Source organism: Miniopterus schreibersii, assembly GCF_964146895.1.
Source record: "Miniopterus schreibersii genome assembly, chromosome: 2".
Lineage (NCBI taxonomy): Eukaryota > Metazoa > Chordata > Mammalia > Chiroptera > Miniopteridae > Miniopterus > Miniopterus schreibersii.
Genome location: NC_138102.1, coordinates 155,697,903 through 155,716,609, shown reverse-complemented (window position 1 = coordinate 155,716,609; position 18,707 = coordinate 155,697,903). Strand labels below are relative to the sequence as shown.

Below are 18,707 nucleotides of genomic sequence, written 5' to 3'. Positions count from 1 at the left end.
AACTTCTATTATAATATTCTTTTCTCTAAAACATCACTGCTCTGCAATGATTGCCTCCATGACAAAAAAAAAAAAAAAAAACAGAACAAAAATTACCTTATTAATTAACCTTATTAATTACCAAAGAAAACTTAAATATAGTACTGGACAAAAAATAAAGACCACTTTGAAAAATGTGCACCTCAAATTTTTATATATTGCTCTTCACATCTCACCTTTTAGTATATACTTTTAGAGTTTATATCATTTTTGCTTTGTTGTTCTGGGAAATAATTATGAAAAAGGTCTGAAACAGAAAGTAAATATATCTTTTCACAGTTGGCCCCTTTCAAGAAAGAATAGTTACCTCAATCTGTGCGGTGTGGTTGGCATAATACTTTAAGGCTTCATCTCCATCATCTGGATCTGATCCCGGTTTGAGCATCTGCTGTAATAATTTGTTGTGACGGGCCAACTAGAGAGAAAAAGAGTGGAAAAAATGCCTTAGATCTTTTCCCTCCCTTTCCTGGAGACAAACTTTGAAATTACTTTGTCCATTTGTACACATAGCCTCACAGTTCTGGGGTTCATGGAAATTAATTACATTCCAGGAAAGCATATCTACTCAAAAGACATAAAAAATGAAATCACAAGGATCAGCTATTATTACATCAACCTTATACTTTTATTTGAAAATATATATGTTCTTAGCATGAGAAAACAATGTCTTGTCTGGAGCAGGTGCTCAATTGATATTTGTTGATTAAATTTATATCTTCCATAAATGCATAATTGTGCCAGGAAAAAGGAAATCCCAGTAATATATAATTGATATTTCCTATAATAAATTTAAACTACATGCACATGTAAAACAACTTGGTCAACAGTGTGATAGTCTAGTGCATATGGTACCAATATAAATGTCGGCTTCTTACAAACACATAAATAGGTATCTGTACCTCAGAAGAGTTTCTCTTATGGCATCTAATCAAGTTTGTACTAAACTCCTCTGCTTCTGCATATTCATACATCAAAACTGGCACTTTATGGGTACATATTCCAGTTTTATTATAATTGAAACTGGACATTTAAAAAACAAAATTGTCACCATAAATTATAAACCACTGTTACTAGAAGTAATCTTTCTCATTTGAATGTCTATGACATTTGTTGGCTAATTCTCTCACTCTGTAGATAACTAATACATATTGTCTTCACTGTCAATTTTATGGCTATCTTAAACAACTCCTGAAACCTCGAAATGTCTTTAACCTTTTAGATATTCTATTTACACTCCAAGTTCCCCAAGGGCTTCTAGTAACAAAGAATCTTCATATGATTCTTTTATTCATAACACAGTTCCTGTCTCTTACTCTGTGCCAAGCACCATCCTAAACTCTACGTACATGATTTCATTTGACCCTACTAAGAAATTCTGGGCAGGCACTCTCCTTTTTTTTTAAATCCTCACCTGAGGATATATTTTTATTGATTTTAGAAAGAGAGAAAGGGAGAGAGAGAAACATCAATGTGAGGGAAGATACATCGATTGGTTATCTCCCATATGTGCCCCTACCGGAGATCGAACCCACAACCTAGGTATGTGCCCTGACCAGGAATTGAACCCACAACCTTTTGGTCTATGAGATGATGCCCCAACTGACCACATAGCCAGGGCTGTGTAGGCACTCTTATTATTCCCATTTTACAGATGGGGAAACTAAGGCATAGAGCATTTGAGGGACCTGCCTGTGATAGCATAGCTAGAAAATAATAGCTCCAGTACTGAACTCAAGCAGTATAGTTCCAGAGTCAGTATTTTATCAATATTATAGACTAATAAATAAGCCTTTGTACTATTAGTGGAATGTTAATTCAAACTGTGATTATAAAGAATGGAAACAAATTTTAAACAATAATCCAGAACCTATAAAACCAAGTAAACATTATCTTTGTAAGAGATAATCTGGTAAATTAAATATTCATTCCATTAATGTTGCTCTAGAGCAAATCATTTTTGAAACTATTATTTTACAATTGACTTTTAGGAATATTTATAAGTCACTCAAGAAAACTATTTCCTGTTTTATAGTTATAGTTTATTTTTGACTAAATGTGAATGATACAGATTTTTATTACAAACTGTCATCATTTAACTTGTGACTTGAAAGCTTCTTTTAAAACTCTAAATGCATTTTAAAATAAAATTACACGGTCATTTAAAGGCATTAGCATTTGTGTTAAGAAGTGCTGGTTCTTGAAGGTAAAACTCCTGATTTGTTTACAGACCGAATCTGGGGCTTGAGAGAAAGAGAAGAGTTAGGGATAACTACAAAATTATTAACCTGAGCAACTGAAAGTTTAGAAATGCCACTTACTAAGAAAAAATGCAGGAGGAGCATACGTAGGGGGAGAAAATCAGGACTTTGGGTTGGGACACATGAAGCGATAGACATCATCCAGAAGGAGATGAGCAGCAGGCTGCTGCGTACGTGTGTCAAGAGTTCTGTGCAGAGGACAGGGCTGGGTCACCAGTGCTTGGCTGATATTTAACATCATGAGCCTTAATGAGATCACCTGAAAGTGAGCTCAGAGAAAAGAGAACCAATGATCTCCAATACATGTCAGGAAGATGAGAGGCATCCTCAAAGGAGACTGAGAAAGTTGGGTGAGGTAGAAACAAAATGAGTGAAATCAGGTGTCCTGGCAACCAGACAAAGAAAGAACTTCAGGATAGAGGGAGTGACCACGGGTGTCAGATGCTGCTGACAGCCAACTCAAATGAGGACTGAGAAGTGGGCACTGGCTTTAGCAGCTCGGAAGTCACTGATAACCTTGACAGCAGCAGTTTCCAGGAGTGATGGACACCTAAGCCTATGTAGTAAGTTTAAATAAGAATGGGAGGAGAGGAAGTAAAAATCAATGAGAACAGGCAACTCTTGGAAAGTATTGCTGGGGAGCAAGAAATAGGTGGTAGCTAGAGAAATGCGTAAGGCATAAGGGAGGGCTTTTTTAAAGATGAGTATTATAATACCATGTTTGTTTGATTTTTAGGAAAGATGAACCATTTGCTAGAGCAACATTTTGACGAGGTAAGTACGGAATGATCTATAAACGGAAGGGTTTGCCTTAGATAGAAACACTTCACCCAGGGAGGGCCAGTAACATGTCTGTGAAGCCAGTGATTGAGGCTAGTGAGCATGTCTGTGTGTTTTTCTCCAGGGAGGTTCAGCTGTCTGGTTCCTCCCATGCAAGGAATGTAAATGGGCCCACGGAATCTAAGCTGAATGAGGAAGGAAATGAAGCCACGAGGGACAATGAAAAAGTAGCAGGATCAATGAATTACAGCTTCTAACGTCATTCAAAAAATGTATTGGAGTTGAGGAGCTAAAAGAATGAGAAGAAGTGCTGCTTAGGAAGGGTTAGGGAGAGTGACACACTTGAAATGGAGCTTACTGACAAAGCGTAGGGAGCAATGACTGATTAGTGATAACCCGGCGTTAGGTGGGCCCATCCTTCTACCATCAAATCACTTCTCACACTTCCACCACTACCCTGGTCAGAGCCACTGAAACTGCAGCAGCCCTTTCACCGGCCTCCCTCCTCCACCCTTGCCTCTAGTGTCTAGACTTAGCACAGGAGCCAGTTATCCCTCTGATCAGATTCTGCCTCTTCTGCTCAAAACCCTCTGACAGTCACCATCTCATTTAGAGTGAGAGCCAAGTCTTCACCAGGACCAACAAGGGCTACAGAATCTGGCCCCGCTGCCTTGATGAACTAACTCCCCGCAGTCCCAGCCACACTGGGCTCCTGACCAGTCCCTTCAACCTGAGAAGCATGCTTCCATCTCAAGAATTCTGGAGCTGCATTTTGTTTACTATTCCCTGTTGTGTACCTTTTTATACGGCTAAAGAAAGAAAACAACCCCAGGATCTAAAGAAGCAATAGCATCATTTACTATTTACTCTTAAGTGCTTTGGAAACCAATGGTGAAGACACTCGGTAAGTTTCTGGACTGGTATAGCACATCTGTGGAGAGCCATCACAGTAAAAATCTAATTTAAATCCTACTTAAAAACTGAAAGACTGCTAATGAAGATATTCGAGGATGGCCATCTATGATATCCGACTTTACCTGACACAGACCCTCACAACGGTACTTGAAATTAGCTGATGTCACTACACAACATGGTCTGAAAAACCAACCAAAAATCAATATTAGCAATAACGAGCGTGTGAACAGGGGCAGCAACACTGAATGCTAAAATGGAACAAAGTCACAGGTGAGAAATCTCTGGGTCCCAGGAATATTTGCAATCCACAACAATCTTTATTAGGCAAAGTAGTAGCAATTGCTTTATATATTGTGTGGACATGGTACCTACTTAATAAATGCTGCCAAAATAATTTTACCAATAAGTAACTTATTAGGTCATTAATACAAATAGAAAAACTAGTCCTGACATAATACACTAGCAGAAAAATGCATATATATATATTAATGTAGAGGGCTTGGAAGCATTGGTGGATAGTTAGCCTTATAAAAAAAAATAAAGACATATCGCCCACAAGGGAAAGACTGCCAGAAAAGACTAGGGATTCGAGCTCATTATGTGTTCAAAAGGAAAAGAAAAATCACGCACCTCATTATTAACTGTGACATATTTTTAATTTAAATACAGATGCAACACTAACTAGAAAAAAAAAAAGTATATATACATAAAAGGCATACACACTTGTAAGTACACATATAGCCTACAGCAGGGTCTTTGACTAACATCGTGGAGTTTTTTAAAAAGCAAGATTGGGGAATAAAGATGACAAACTCAGGCTTTTCACTTTTGGTAACATTTATTTCACATTTATCTTCGTATTATTAGGATTTTAATGTTCGTTTCCATTTTGGTCCATGCAAGGATGGAGTAAAAAAATCAAGCAACTGCACTTGAGTGATATTCAACAATAACTATTCTTTGGCACTTCTCATCTGTGAAATTTTTCGTGTGAGTTCTACTTTTATTAATTGGTAAAGGCAACTGCCTTTCCAAAGATCACAAAGTGAGCCGGAGCCTGAAAGCAGAATAATTGCCTTATACGTTCCGGATAATAACTGCACAATGCTTTTTATACCAAACACTCTTCCTGTCTGAAGCAGAGAGCAATCTGGAGGACAGCGTATAAACTAAGGTTTTACCTATCCAGACATGCTTAAAATACATCAGCCCTGTATTTTCAAAACATCTAAATTTCTCTGATTTTGTGATCCTACATGCAAAGCACAAAACTACGGTGGAATTATAAAGTAAGGCTTATTTTCTTCTTTTAAACAACCCACTTTCTAGTTGGAAGAATTAAAACAATTATAGAAATGAAATTAATAGGAGGGAAAACAAGGGCAGAAAAACAAGGACTCACATTTGATTTGTAGCTTTCAAAACAGAATCATGCAAGAAATGCATCTAATAAAGGTTTTAAGAAATGGATAAAATGTTCATAGGTAGAAAGGGAAAGGAGAATGCCATGAGGAAGTCATTCTGTGTGGAGAAGGGTCTGCATGAAAACAGTCGTGGAGGATGGGGAGTGGAAGACAGGACAAGAATTTGGAGCGATACTAAATGCCCAAGTGAGGAGTCGGACTAGAGACGACTGTTGTGGGTTGAACTATTTCCACCAAAAAGATACATTCAAGACCTAACCCCCAGTACCTGCCAATGCGACCTTATTTAGGAATAGGCTCTTTACAGATGCAATGATGTTAAGAAGAGGTCATACTGGATTAAGGTAGAACCTAATCCAATGAACAGCATCCTTATAACAAGAGGCAAATTTGGAGACAGACACATACACACAGGGCGAATGACATTTGATGACAGGAGAGACTGAACTGATGCAAGCCAAGGAGTGCCAATGATGACTGGCAGCCAGCAGAAGCTAAGAAGATGCAGGAAGGATGCTACCCGAGAACCTTCAGAGAGAGCATGGCCCTGCTGACACTGTGACTGAGGACTTCTAGCCCCCAGAACTGTGAGAGAGTAAATGTCTGCGGTTTTAAGATATCAAGTTTGTGGTACTATATTGTGGAAGCCCTAGGAAGCTTAGTCTGTTCGGGCTATTGTAACAAAAAATACCACAGACGGGGTGGCTTATAAATCACAGAAATTTATTTCTCATAGTTCTGGAGGCTTGGAAGTTCAAGATCAAGACATTGGCATATTTGGTGTCTGGAGAGGGCTCCTTCCTCTTGGGCAGATGTCTTCTCAATATGAGCTCCCTGGCAGGAAGGACAAGGGACCTCTCTCCAATCTCTATCATAAGGACACAAATCCCATTCATCAGGCTCCAGCATCACAACTAAATCGCCTCCCAAAAGACCCACCTCCAAACACCAGCAAGTTGGGCATTGGGATGCAATGTATGTATTTAGGGGGGAGGCGGACACAAAGATTCAAATCCACAGCAGAAGCTAATACAAGTACACACCATAAAGAAATTTTTCCATTAACTGCGGCAAGATAAACTGAGGTCTTCTTACCCATTCGTTTCCCTTGTTAGAAAAGGAAGGGGGGGATTAGTGAGAACCCATTTGGGCATGGTGCGTCTGTCCACAGCTACTCGCAGCAGTGAGGTCCTTTATAAAGAAAATAGCCCAAAGGAGACGTGACGATTCCTCTCGGACACTGACGCCACAGTTATGATTCTTTCAGGAGTAGGGTCAAGGTCATGTTAGGAAGAAGAAAAGGCTTTTTCACATGCGACATTTCAGCTGTGTGGCCTCGGGAGAAATCATTCAGCGTGGCAGCAGATGTTTGCGCTCAGACACAGGGTGAAATCAGCCGCAGGCATTCCTGCCAGAGGAGCCGCCTTTCCGCTTCAGTCAGCGGAATGGAGGCTGCAGGAACCCCGTCCATGTCCAGCCGAAGCCTGCGGTTAGATACTGAAGGGCTTAAGGGGGAAATCGGGGCATTTCCCGAAGGAGAGGGGGGAGAGCACGCGCGAGCTGGGGGAGAGAACACGGCCAAGGGGGCCACAGACTCCAGTGCGGAGCAGACCAAAGCACTGACTCTCCACCAAACAGTGTATAGAGCAGATCAGCTGCAGAAAGCGACAAACCTGTCCTTCTGAAAAAGTTAAGTCTTGTTCCATTTTCTTTCCCAGCCTTCCTTGTTCCCTAGCCAAATACATTTGTCTATATTGTCTTGAGCAGAATTTGGATCGAAACTAGATGAAAAGAGAAAGAAATAATATTCACTATTCTGGACTTCCAAAATGAACTCTTGGGAACCCAAAGAGAAAGCCCCGAAGAAAGCCAAGAAAGGAGAAAGCGAGGCCAAGAGGAAGGCCGGCAATGAGCAGGGAAGGAAACAGAGAGGGCGTTCATGCGGAGGACAGGGCGCAGCAGGCCTGGGGGAGCAGCCAGCCTCCCGAGCCCTGGCGGGGCGGGATCGCGGACCAGAGGGCCAGGGCCACGGAGCCCAAGGGAAGCTGAGACCTCAGGACTATTTCTCTGATCCCAGCCACGCACTCAGGACCTGAGGGAAGGCGGGACCTAGAACTCAGCATTAGCTTCACCAAAGAATCTTTACCCAAGGAGTTTTAAAAAACCCATAGGTTTTATTTATCTCATATCTAAAATAACTTCTTTATGACTCCTAGAGGTCAGTTTATTATTTCCATTACAATGGTGGCCAAATGAAGACAAAGATACGTGCAAAATGACAAATTTGCCAAAATAAAAACAAACAAAAAACACATAACTAATTTTCAGATGATCTAGACTCCTATTCATTAGGATCTATCTGAAATTACGGTAAAATCACTAATAGACCTTTAGCGATTATAATAAATAAATGTTTGACAGCTCAACCCTTGAAGTAGGGTGAAGTAGCAGAGAGAAAAACCACAGTAAATGGCAAGAAACAATCCACTTTTAAATGATTTAAGGTAGCAAGTTACCTTTGTACTTGACATAAAGCATTACAAAGTGTTGTGAAAAAAGATCTAACTTTTCTACTGATTGCTAATATTCATCGCAATAGGAAGGTTCCCAAAATGTGGTCCCTGGGCCAGCTGCATCAGCATCGCCTGGGAATTTGTTAGAAATGAAAACTCTTAGGCATATCTCAGACCTTCAGAATCAGAAACTCTGCGTGTGAGGCCTTTTAACAAGCCCTGCAGGGGATTACAATCCTGCTACCATTCAAGAACCATTGTCCTAATAGATTTTACCATCAGGAACCATTTAGATTCTTGAGAGGAAGTCCACTTAAAACAAAAAAAATCTAAAATTAAAAACAAAAGAAGCAACTGTTTTTAAAGGAGTTTTTTCTTTTACAACCTACAGAAAAAATGAAAACATTTAGACACTCTTAATAACAGTAAATACTTTACTGACTAAAGTTTTCAAAAAAAATTGAAATTGGGATCATACATAAAAAATATTTTATTTACTTTTTTAAAACTGGTCATTTATCACTCATAGCTTCCAAGTTCTGAGCTGACTTTGCTTAAAGGATTTCTGTACTAAAATCCCATTCAAGTAAAAAAATTAGTTTATAAGGAGGCTTATAAAATTATATAATAACTAGTTTAGTTTATAAGTTTATTTCATGAAAAAAATGATGAATAAAATTACCTTCTAAAACAAACATTTTTCCCTACAATTATTTAAGTCAAATTTATGATTCATTTCCATTTTTTTCAACCAAAACAGGTCATACTCTCTCCTACTTCAATACATTAGTACTATGTATATGAGTACTTTATGAAGAATTTATAATTTTAAGGGAAAATACCTGTCATTTTACATTTTTTATGCAAACTTTAATAAAGTATAATGTTAACTGCTTCTGATATCAAGTAAGAATAGATCGATATTTTTTTTCTGAGGGACTAAACCTATATGAAAATAAATTTTATGTAAGCAGGTCTTATCTGAAATCAGTATTTCACAAAAATATTCTAAATTAATTACTGTTGCAGTGTTCTATTCAAAACAAATAAAATATTTCAAGGGGAGAAGAAGAGAAACATTCTACATGTCTAGTGGGGTTATCCAAAATTCAAGTAAACATTAATAAGAAAAAAAAAGTAGCAACTAATCTCTAGGAAACTCCAAAATGAGGTACACTTACTTGGAGTGTTTGTTTTTGTTTTGTAGAATTGATGAAAGATAGACAATTTTTCAGACCCTATTTCTTTCTGGTGCAAATAAAGACAAATCTTTGAAATTTCTGGGTCTCAATATTCTCATAAAGGAAGTAATGTATTTCTTCAGACCCAGAGATGAGAGGATACTACTACTTCAGTAGCTTGTTCAAGAAACAAGTAGCTAGAAATGAATTTGCTGGGTATTTACCATCATGTCCCCTCCCTACTGAATTTTTAAATGTGGTTTTGGAAACACTGGTAGACCAGAAGAATCCTTCTCCATAATGATTAAAACAATAATATGTGTGCTTTTGAGTTATTATTTATTTGATTTTACTGTATCTCCCTTACCTAGAATGTATGTCCTCAGAGGACAGGAATCTCCTTTTGTCACTGTTGTGTCCCATGCATCTGAACAGTGTTTAGCACAGAACAGCTCCTTAATAAATATTTATTGAATGTACATATGGATGGATGAATGCATGGAGGAATGAATGGCATAGAGTGTTCTTTTTTTTTTTTTTAAGTTTTATTATGGCATAGAGTGTTCTTGTTGTTTAATTTTTTTAATGGTAAATGTGATTAGTTTTTCCAAAAGAGATTAAGTTTTAGAAAATGTTGAATTACAATCTGTAAATGTGAAAGGTGTTTTAATTTCTATTTCTGGAATAAAGTAGTTAGTCATTCTCTTACAACACAAATAAATTGGAAATTAGAGCACTGCTTATCTCTTCAAAAGCATTTTTATTCTTTCATTGTTTCCAGTGATTCTTTTTTATCCCTATGACAATGAGGTGAAAGATGTCATCTTTTTGTGGCCTTTGACCATATCAACATAGGTCTTGTGGTTGACTGGGAAAAACTTAAAGAGTCCTTGCTCTCAAAGTAATTGTTGGAGTGAGTGGGCTTATTACCACATTGAGGGACTGTCTTTGGTTCCGCCACTGACCTTTCATGGGAACATGTACAAATCACTTGACCTTTTCGTGTCCAATTTACCTAGTTGTAAAATAACAATTATACTTACAATACTACATCAAAGAGAATCACTAGAGGCTCTGTGCTCCTAATGCTCCTTGGGTTCCTGAACCAAACACATTCAGGGAAGAGCACAGTATTACTCCTGCTCTCCTCTCCTCTATGATACACCTGTTCTAAGAATGAGTCAGTTGCTTTCCTGTTGCTCATGGTCTTGACAAAGCCGGATTTATAATGAGTTCCACACCAGTTCTCACACTGCCAGTGTGCTCAGGGATCCCATTTGAAGTGCACACATTAGCCTGATGTAAAATCAGGAGTGGAATGTGGGGAACTGAGAAGACGCACGGTGAGATAATTTTCAGGAACTTGAAGCTCAATTGCTTGAAAGCATTTCAACCTCAGTTTGCAGCTTTCTATTTCTGAGTTACATCAGACTGAGAGACATCACGCTTGTGCCATCTCTCTGTTTAACTGTCTCATCAACAGCTGCTTCAGAAAGGGCCAGCTTTTGTTAGAGTGATTCTCAAAAGTGAGAGACTTATTGTTCAAGAGAAATTCGGCATTTCAAAGGCAAACCTAATAAAGGCAGAAACAAGGTGGCAAGGTGAATTTCAACTCTAAGTAAGGACTCAGATCAGTTGACTCAAAATGAAAAGAGACAAAGAATTTAGAATGTGCATTTGGTTATTTGTTCAAAAGGTGACATCCAACACCCTTTTACATGTTATCTAGTCATTCAGAAGTTAAATTACTCAGGTTGCATATGAAAAGACAAAGGGACAGCATGCAAAGGAGAGAGAGGAAGGGAGGGAAAAAACAGAGACAAGAGTCATTTAGAAAAGACCAGAGTCTTTTCTTATAAAAATATATCGCTAACTAGTAGAGAAGACATTTAAAGATTCAGGTATTAAATACAAACATATATACACTATAGACAAAGTTGTTGCCTGCATTATAAGCTTCTTTGGTATTTTATGGTGAATTATCGATAAAGGAAACAATATTGTCAGATCTATAAAGTATGTTAAAATAACAAAGACCCACTTATCCCAATCCAAAAAAGAAAAAAAATTCTCCTTATAACCTAAGCAACTGTGAGCTAAATACAATGATTAGTGTATTCCTTGCATGTTCATTCTAAAATACTTCATGATAAACCTCTCGTCTGGTGTGTGCCCAGAGGTTTCTCTAGGCATTGGGGTCATAACAGTGAACAAAACACACAAGCCTCCTGTCCTTACAGAGTTGACTTTCTGGTGGTAGGTGAGACATAAACCAAAATATATATGGTCTATCAAAACAGGAAAGTGCATGAAAGAAAATAAAGCAGAAGATGGGAGTAATGAGCACTAGGGGCTGGAGGGTGCCATTTTAAACCAAATCGTCAGAGACCATTTTAATAGAAACTTAAAAAGCAGAAGAAACAGCAGACTCAAAGACACAAAGCAGAGTTATGTTTCTTGGCCTCAAAGCAGAGCCATGAGGTCAGGGTAGCTTGAGCAGGTAAGGAGAAAGGTGGCTGAGAGGTGGGTCAAGGGGGCAGAGGAACCAGGTCATATTGGGAGGCTTTAGAAGCCAGTGCCAAGATTTGACTTTTGCTCAGAAACTCACAAGTATTAGAAGGTTTTGAGCAGAGAGGTGACATAATCTACATTACATTTTTAAGGGTTCGGAGCAGCTGCTGGGCTAGAGAAGACACTAAGAAATGCACAGGTGAATGAAAGTAGGAAGAACAGTTAGACACCTACTGCAATAACCCAGGTGAGAGATGGTGGCGGTTTGGACCAGGCGGTAGTGAAGGATGTGGGCAGATTTTGGAACATTTTGTTCCAGAAAAGGGATGATGACAGAGATGGCTAGAGAGTAGGATTGTATGGTATTTAGCATCACAGGCTCTGGACGGACCTGGGTTCAAATCCCTTCTATCCTACTTGTTAACAGAGCAACCAAGGGCAAAAATCTTAGCTTCCCTAAGCTTCACTTTTATCTTCTACAAAATGAGGTTAACAACAGTGCTTTATTAGTATTTCTCTCAGGGAGCTGTTGTGATGATTAGATGAGACATAGCCCCTGAGACAAAGTAAGTACTTGATAAATGAGCCAAAATAATAAAAAAATAAGAATAATCAGGAACACAATCATAAAACGTCTCCTACGCCATGTTAGTGAGCATATACTCTGTTCCACCGGGAACTATTGAAATGTTTAGCGAGGAGACAGACAGGACCAGTTGGCATTTTAAAATAATCTCTCTGACTTCCCTGTGGAAAGTGGATTGAAAAGGGTCTTGAATGGAGGCAAAGAGACAGGAGGCTGCTGCCATTGTCCTGGCAGGAAATGATGGTGGCAGGAGGAAGAAACTGTCAGTAAGAGTGAGAAGACTGGGCAGATCCGAGAGACATTCAGAGGGTAGAACTGATGGGCACGCTGTGTGGGGGGACGGCTGTTAAAATGAATGGCAGCTTTCTAGCTTGATCACTGGTTAGGGAACCATGCCACTCACTGAGAAAGGGAGCTCAGAGCAATTCCAGCAAGAGGCACATGACCATCTCAAGACTGAGTCTCCCTGTGCCACAGTAAACTCAAGTTGCGACACACAGGAAAGGAGAATGTCAGGACTGCAAGAGAAGCTGGGAGGGGTCTGGCTGCCTGTCACCACCTGTACTCAAAGCACAGATCTCTTCTTGATATGTGTGTTTAGTTTATTACTTTGGAAAACTTCTCCCTTAGTTTGTGTCAATTTGAACATGTGGGAGTGATCAACTTTAAACACAAGTTAAATACGAGGCACTTCAGAATCCACGATACAGTCAATAAAATAGGGGGTGATGGAGGGGAACAATTTCAAGGAAAATTTGCCCAGAGAAATTGTTTTCTGTTAAAAATACGCAGACGTGTTCATTTACTCCTTTAGGAATTCATTTGTGGGCCCTCTTGCAACATCCATTTAGGATCTGAGCTCTGAAGCTGCGTGAATTCGAGCCCTGCCCAACCCTAATGAGCTTCGGGGAAAGTAGATGTGCCTCTGCTTCCTGCTTCTGTCTCAGCCATCTGAGCATGAAGGCTTTGCTGCAGCTCCCAAACCCACTGACATTTAATTAGCACCATCACTGTGATCCCACAGCAAGCCCTACCAGATGAGAACCACACAGCACCACGCAGAGTGGGTACAAGCTAAAACACATCTCCCATCTGGCAGATAAAGATCTGCTTTTGCAAACTGGAAGCTGTGAGCGTTTCCTATTAGCCCTTTACAGGTACTGCCTTTCGGTAACACTGCTGTGCTAAGAGGAAAGCAAATATAAATATGAGAAGCCCTAAGAAATGTTGGAGGATGAGCATTTTAAACACACACACACACCCCACTTCTGGAAACCAACTGCAGTGGGTTGAAGGTATAAAGTTGCAGGATAACTTGAGTTGCAAAGCCACCAGTGTCTATCTCATCTCCCTCCCCTCTAGATTTTCGAACTGATATTTCACTTTCATTCTGCTTACGAGCAGGAGCAGGAGAGGATACTTTGGCTGCTTTAACTCATTGCTTCTCTGACTCCGATGTGCCCTTTGGAGAGTATCTACTATTCAGGTAGTAATCCCACAGCCTCCCTCTGCTCATTGCTGTCCCTTTGGCGCCCCATCAATATGGACTGCTCTGGGTAAGACCACTGGTGGCCCGCTAAGTGCCAAATCCTGGGGTCCGGTTTATGGCTGCACCTTGCGCATTGAGTTCTTTGGGACCACTGATCCCACTCTTCTTCGTGAGTCTCTTAGCGCGCTTTCATGTTCCTTTCCCTCAGACTTCTCATTCTCAACCCATCTCTGCAGGGTTCTCTTCCCCTTACTTTTTCTTTAAATGTGGTATTACTCAGGGTTCCGTTCTTGATCTTTTACTCCTCTCAATCCAGTTTTTTTCCTGAGAAATCTCACCTACACCACAATTTCTAACAGCACCGACATACTGATATCTCTGCACATCGATGTTCCAAGCCTGGCTCTCTTTCCTGAGAATTAAGTACATATAATCCACTGCATGTTGTGTACCGCCAACCCAAGGCCCTATACGTTCCACAAACACCAAAGGTCTATAACCAAGCTCCTTCTCTCCTCATTCCATCTCCATGCTTCTCTATCTCCAATCTTGTGAAATGCGCCATCATCTACCCACCCACCATCTCTATACCTGGGAGTTACCCAATACTCTCACATGAGCCTCATTTCCAGTCATCAAGTCAGCTAGGGATGAAGTGGTTCTTGTACTTTAGCAAAGGGCATTGGTAATGGCTTCTAATTGTTCCTGGAGCAAAATCCTGAGAGAGATCTGCATGCCTTCTTGATCTGACCCAGCTACTTCCTCAGCCTCATCTCTGACGCACTCCTCCCCATGCTCAGCCATTCTGGCCCTCTCTTCTTGTTATAAAGAAACACGAGGTTCCAGATTCTCATGCTGCCTCACGGGGCCAAGGAATACACACCCAGGGAGGAGAGAGTTATGGTTTTTAATCATTAGTTTGGGTATGAGCTATTTTTCAAGAGATTTTCCTGTTGATAAATAGCAGAGATTAATTCCTTTAATTTCTGAGAAGTGAGCGTTCACAGATGTGAAAGTTAGGTAATAATAAGATTACCTTGATAGCAGGAAGGTGGAAAGCGCAAAAGGAGAAGGAAGGGAATGGAATGAGAAGAGGCTGTATGTAGGTCAGGTGATCAGACCCTCGGACAATTACGGAAGGAAGCTGAGGAAGGCAAAAGTCTGAAGCAGCTTTTTTGAAACTGTGGCGTACAGACAACTTGAGTAAAAATATCTAGACTGCATGGTAAATGGCGATTTGGGGCTCTGCCCCAGACCTATTCAATCACAGTCTCTGGGGATAAGGTCCGGGAATTGGATGCACACTGCAATTTGATAATCACTCTTTTTGACCTCAACTTTAATACATAGTGTTTCCAAAGGTGTGTATCACATGTAAATAGACTATTTCCCCCTCAGCTAAGTTTCTTTAGTCTGCCCTCTGCCCTAGACCCTTAAATCTGTCTCATCCAATTACTTCTGCCTTCATGTCCCCCCTCCTCTTCTGCTTCTATTCTATTTTATTCATTCACACTTTCAATCTAATAAATGGTCATGTCAACTGGTTAGTCAATTCCCACTTCTGTTCAGGCTTCCACTTTTCACAGAATACTGAAGTCATGGAGTCACAGCAATGGAAAGAAAGGACCTCTAACGTGTTCTCTTTCCTCCAGGCAGAAACTCAAAGAGTATGTCTGTGTGCGTGTGTGTGTTACACTCATACAAAGTGAACTGAGCATTATAAATAGAAACAAAGAAAAATACTTAAAAACAAATGAACTCTCAATTCTTACTCATAAGGATATTTTAAATGTGGGAAATTATGACTGTAAAGCTTATAAAAATCATCTAAAGTGCAGTTTGGCAAACTACAACTTGTGGGTCAAATCTGGCCTACCACCTGTGTTTTAAATAAGTTTCATTTTAACACAGCCATGCTTATTTGTTTAGGTGTTGACTATGGTTATTTCTGCACTAGAATGTTAAACTTACAAATAGTTTCTGGGTCTCATATAAGTGAAAAAATGTTGGATGATAGATAGATGATAGATAGATAGATAGATAGATAGATAGATAGATAGATAGATAGATAGATAGATAGATAGATATAGATAGATAGATGATAGATAGATAGATGATAGATAGATAGACGATAGATAGATAGATGATAGATAGATAGATGATAGATAGATAGATGATAGATAGATAGATAGATAGATAGATAGATAGATAGATAGATAGATAGATGATAGATGATAGATAGATGATAGATAGATAGATAGATAGATAGATAGATAGATAGATAGATAGATAGATAGATAGATAGATAGATATAGATAGATAGATAGATAGATAGATAGATAGATAGATAGATAGATGATAGATAATAGATAGATGATAGATAGATAATCTCACATACATACATATGTACATACATTTCTATAAGATATCTTTTGAACCAACCAATTTTATCTCCCTAAAATCGATATTTAATTGATAATGTAAATCCCAACAGGGAACTTCCCAGAACTTTCCCCTACTCTACAATTTCACATAACTATTTGGTTGTGATGTAGAAGGGGAACTTTTTTTGGCCCAGCCAAGGATAACTATTTTCTTTTCTGAAACTTGACCTTTTAGTTCAACAGTCTATCTTCCAGTATTATTTTGTTACAATGGTCTGTCACTTTCCTATGCCTCTGCTGTAATTCTGAAACTCAAAATGTACCAACAGCTACAAAACATAAAAGCTGAGCAAGTTCCTCATGTAACTTGTAAGACTCACCTACAGGAGGTCTCTCAGCTATTAAATCAGAAAAAGAATTACTTTCATACACCATCATAATATTCTACCACTGAATCTATTGACTCAGGTCATTAGTTGGCTTTCTTTGTCCTGCCATCCCATTCCATCTCATATTTCTATCATATGTTTTCAGGATAAAGTGTTAACTTTTCTTCATTTATGTTTGAGCTGGAAAAACAAGTTAATCAATAAACATGGTCAGATCCGTGGAAGCACACACTCACACACCCACAAACACATATATCCAGAAATTACTTAGTGCTTTGACATAAGTGTTTTTATGATGGTTTACATGTTTACTAATTATATTTCCTCATAGGTTTGTTTCTAATGGATTTATCTTTAAATACTTGCTTGATAATATCAGGGTATAAATTATTGCCTGAATGCAAGTACCATCATTAAAAGATCTTTGTAAGACTTGGAATAATGCTTTTGAGTTGGTGGATATCTTACAAAGCAGATTTCTGTGCCATTTGTTTTTGTGCTATTGTGTTTAGCACTCTACAAAATTGTTAATGTCTCGTTAATTTTATGACAACATAAATAAGAACTAAGTCCCCTAAGGAACAGTTTAGCAGAAATTTAGGCTCTGTCATATTCTAATAAATATTTCTACCACATGATTTGTTGGTACTGAAAGCCCTCCAGGATTTAGTAAGATGTGCCCTCCACCACTATCTCCCACATCTGCAACACACTGCTTTCTCCATCCCCGATGCAATGTCCCAGAGCACCTAACCCCCACACATATATCAAGATGCATATTACCTCTTCCTCTGCTCATCCTTTCCTATGATGGAGACACCTTCCTCTCTTTTTGATACTTCTCTACATCTTATCAATATGTAAGATTCGTCTAAAATGTAAGCACCTCCACAAAGCCCTTTAGAGTAACTCCAGTCATTATTAACCTGTTTCCTTTCTAGTCATATATAGCACTTATAACAGTAATAGTCACTCATTTACTCAATCAATCAATCAATCAATCAAAAGCATTTACTGTATCAGACACAGTAGTGTACACTAGGCAACACATTAGTGAATAAAATGTTAACTCCTGCCTTTAATGAATTTGGAGTCTACTGGAGGAAACAAACAAGTAAATAGGCCACAGTACTTCAGGGGTGTATGCTTATGATCAGAGTAAACACAGAGTGTGATGAGAGCACACAGGAGAGGATTCACTCAGCATCGGGTTGGAGTAATGATGAGGAGCTCAGGCTGAAGAGTCAGGGAGTCTGGGTTTGTAGCTAAGACTGTGGGAGAATCAAGAATTCCATTATGGATAAATTGTGAGATGCCGAAAACGACATTCAAATGCAGGTCTCAAACAAGCATTTGGATGTACCAGCCTGGTGTGCAGAATAGAGGCCCACGCTGAAGATATAAATTTGGGATTGATCATGGTACAGCTGGTGTTTAAAATGTGACTGAATGAGATCATCCAGGGAGTGAATGTCAACTGAGAAGAGCAGCGATCCATGGAACAAGTCCTAGAACACACGTATTAGAACACTCTTGATAGGAGAAGGAAAGCAAGAGGAACCAGCGAAAGGAACTGAGAAGAAGGTGCTGGGAAGGATGTCAAAAGACCAGGAAATTGTGCTGCAGGGGAGCGAAGTCAAGAAATTATTTCAAGAAGGAGCGCATGATGGGCTCTGTGAAATGTTAGCAAGTAACATGAGGATTTAGCGAGGTGGCAGTCACTGGAGACCTCACCATGAGCTGTTTTGGTGTCATGGTAAGGATGAGAGCCTGGCAGAGAGGCAGGGATAGACCTAAGAGAGAATAGAAAGAAAAATTAGAGATAGTAATTGTTATGAGTTTTGCTATAAAAGGGAGCAGAGTTATGGGCCACTGGGCTTGGGAGTCTGGGGAGAAGTAGATGCACCTGCTTAAATACTGAGGCTGGTCAAATGGAACGACCGGAGTACAGAGGGAAAACCATGTCTCTCTGTTCCTGTCTCTCCCTACGCTCCCGCTCCTTCTGTCTCTGCCACACATTCACCTTCCCATGTACACTCCCAGCTGAGATCCCAGAGCACCCCAGAAACACATCTTCCCAGATACACATCTTGCCACACTGTGATCATTTCTGTGTCCCACGTAATAAACAGTAAATTCCATGAGGGTAGAGACTATATCTCATTTTCATACCCCATGCAATCCCAATCCATTGCAAACTTTATGTCTGTAAAATTCCTGCTCCTGAAAGGAACACAC

General features: G+C 39.4%; 1 protein-coding gene across 2 annotated transcripts in view; it reads right to left on the bottom strand.

The window, feature by feature from the left end:
• ITPR2 (inositol 1,4,5-trisphosphate receptor type 2) overlaps window positions 1–18,707 on the bottom strand; it is a 405,501-nt gene that overhangs the window by 86,780 nt on the left and 300,014 nt on the right. For both annotated transcript variants that reach the window (XM_081129350.1, XM_081129351.1), the window contains exon 46: window positions 347–454. In XM_081129350.1, coding sequence (XP_080985476.1) covers window positions 347–454 — 108 coding nt within the window. The remainder of the gene's footprint in view (window positions 1–346; window positions 455–18,707) is intronic.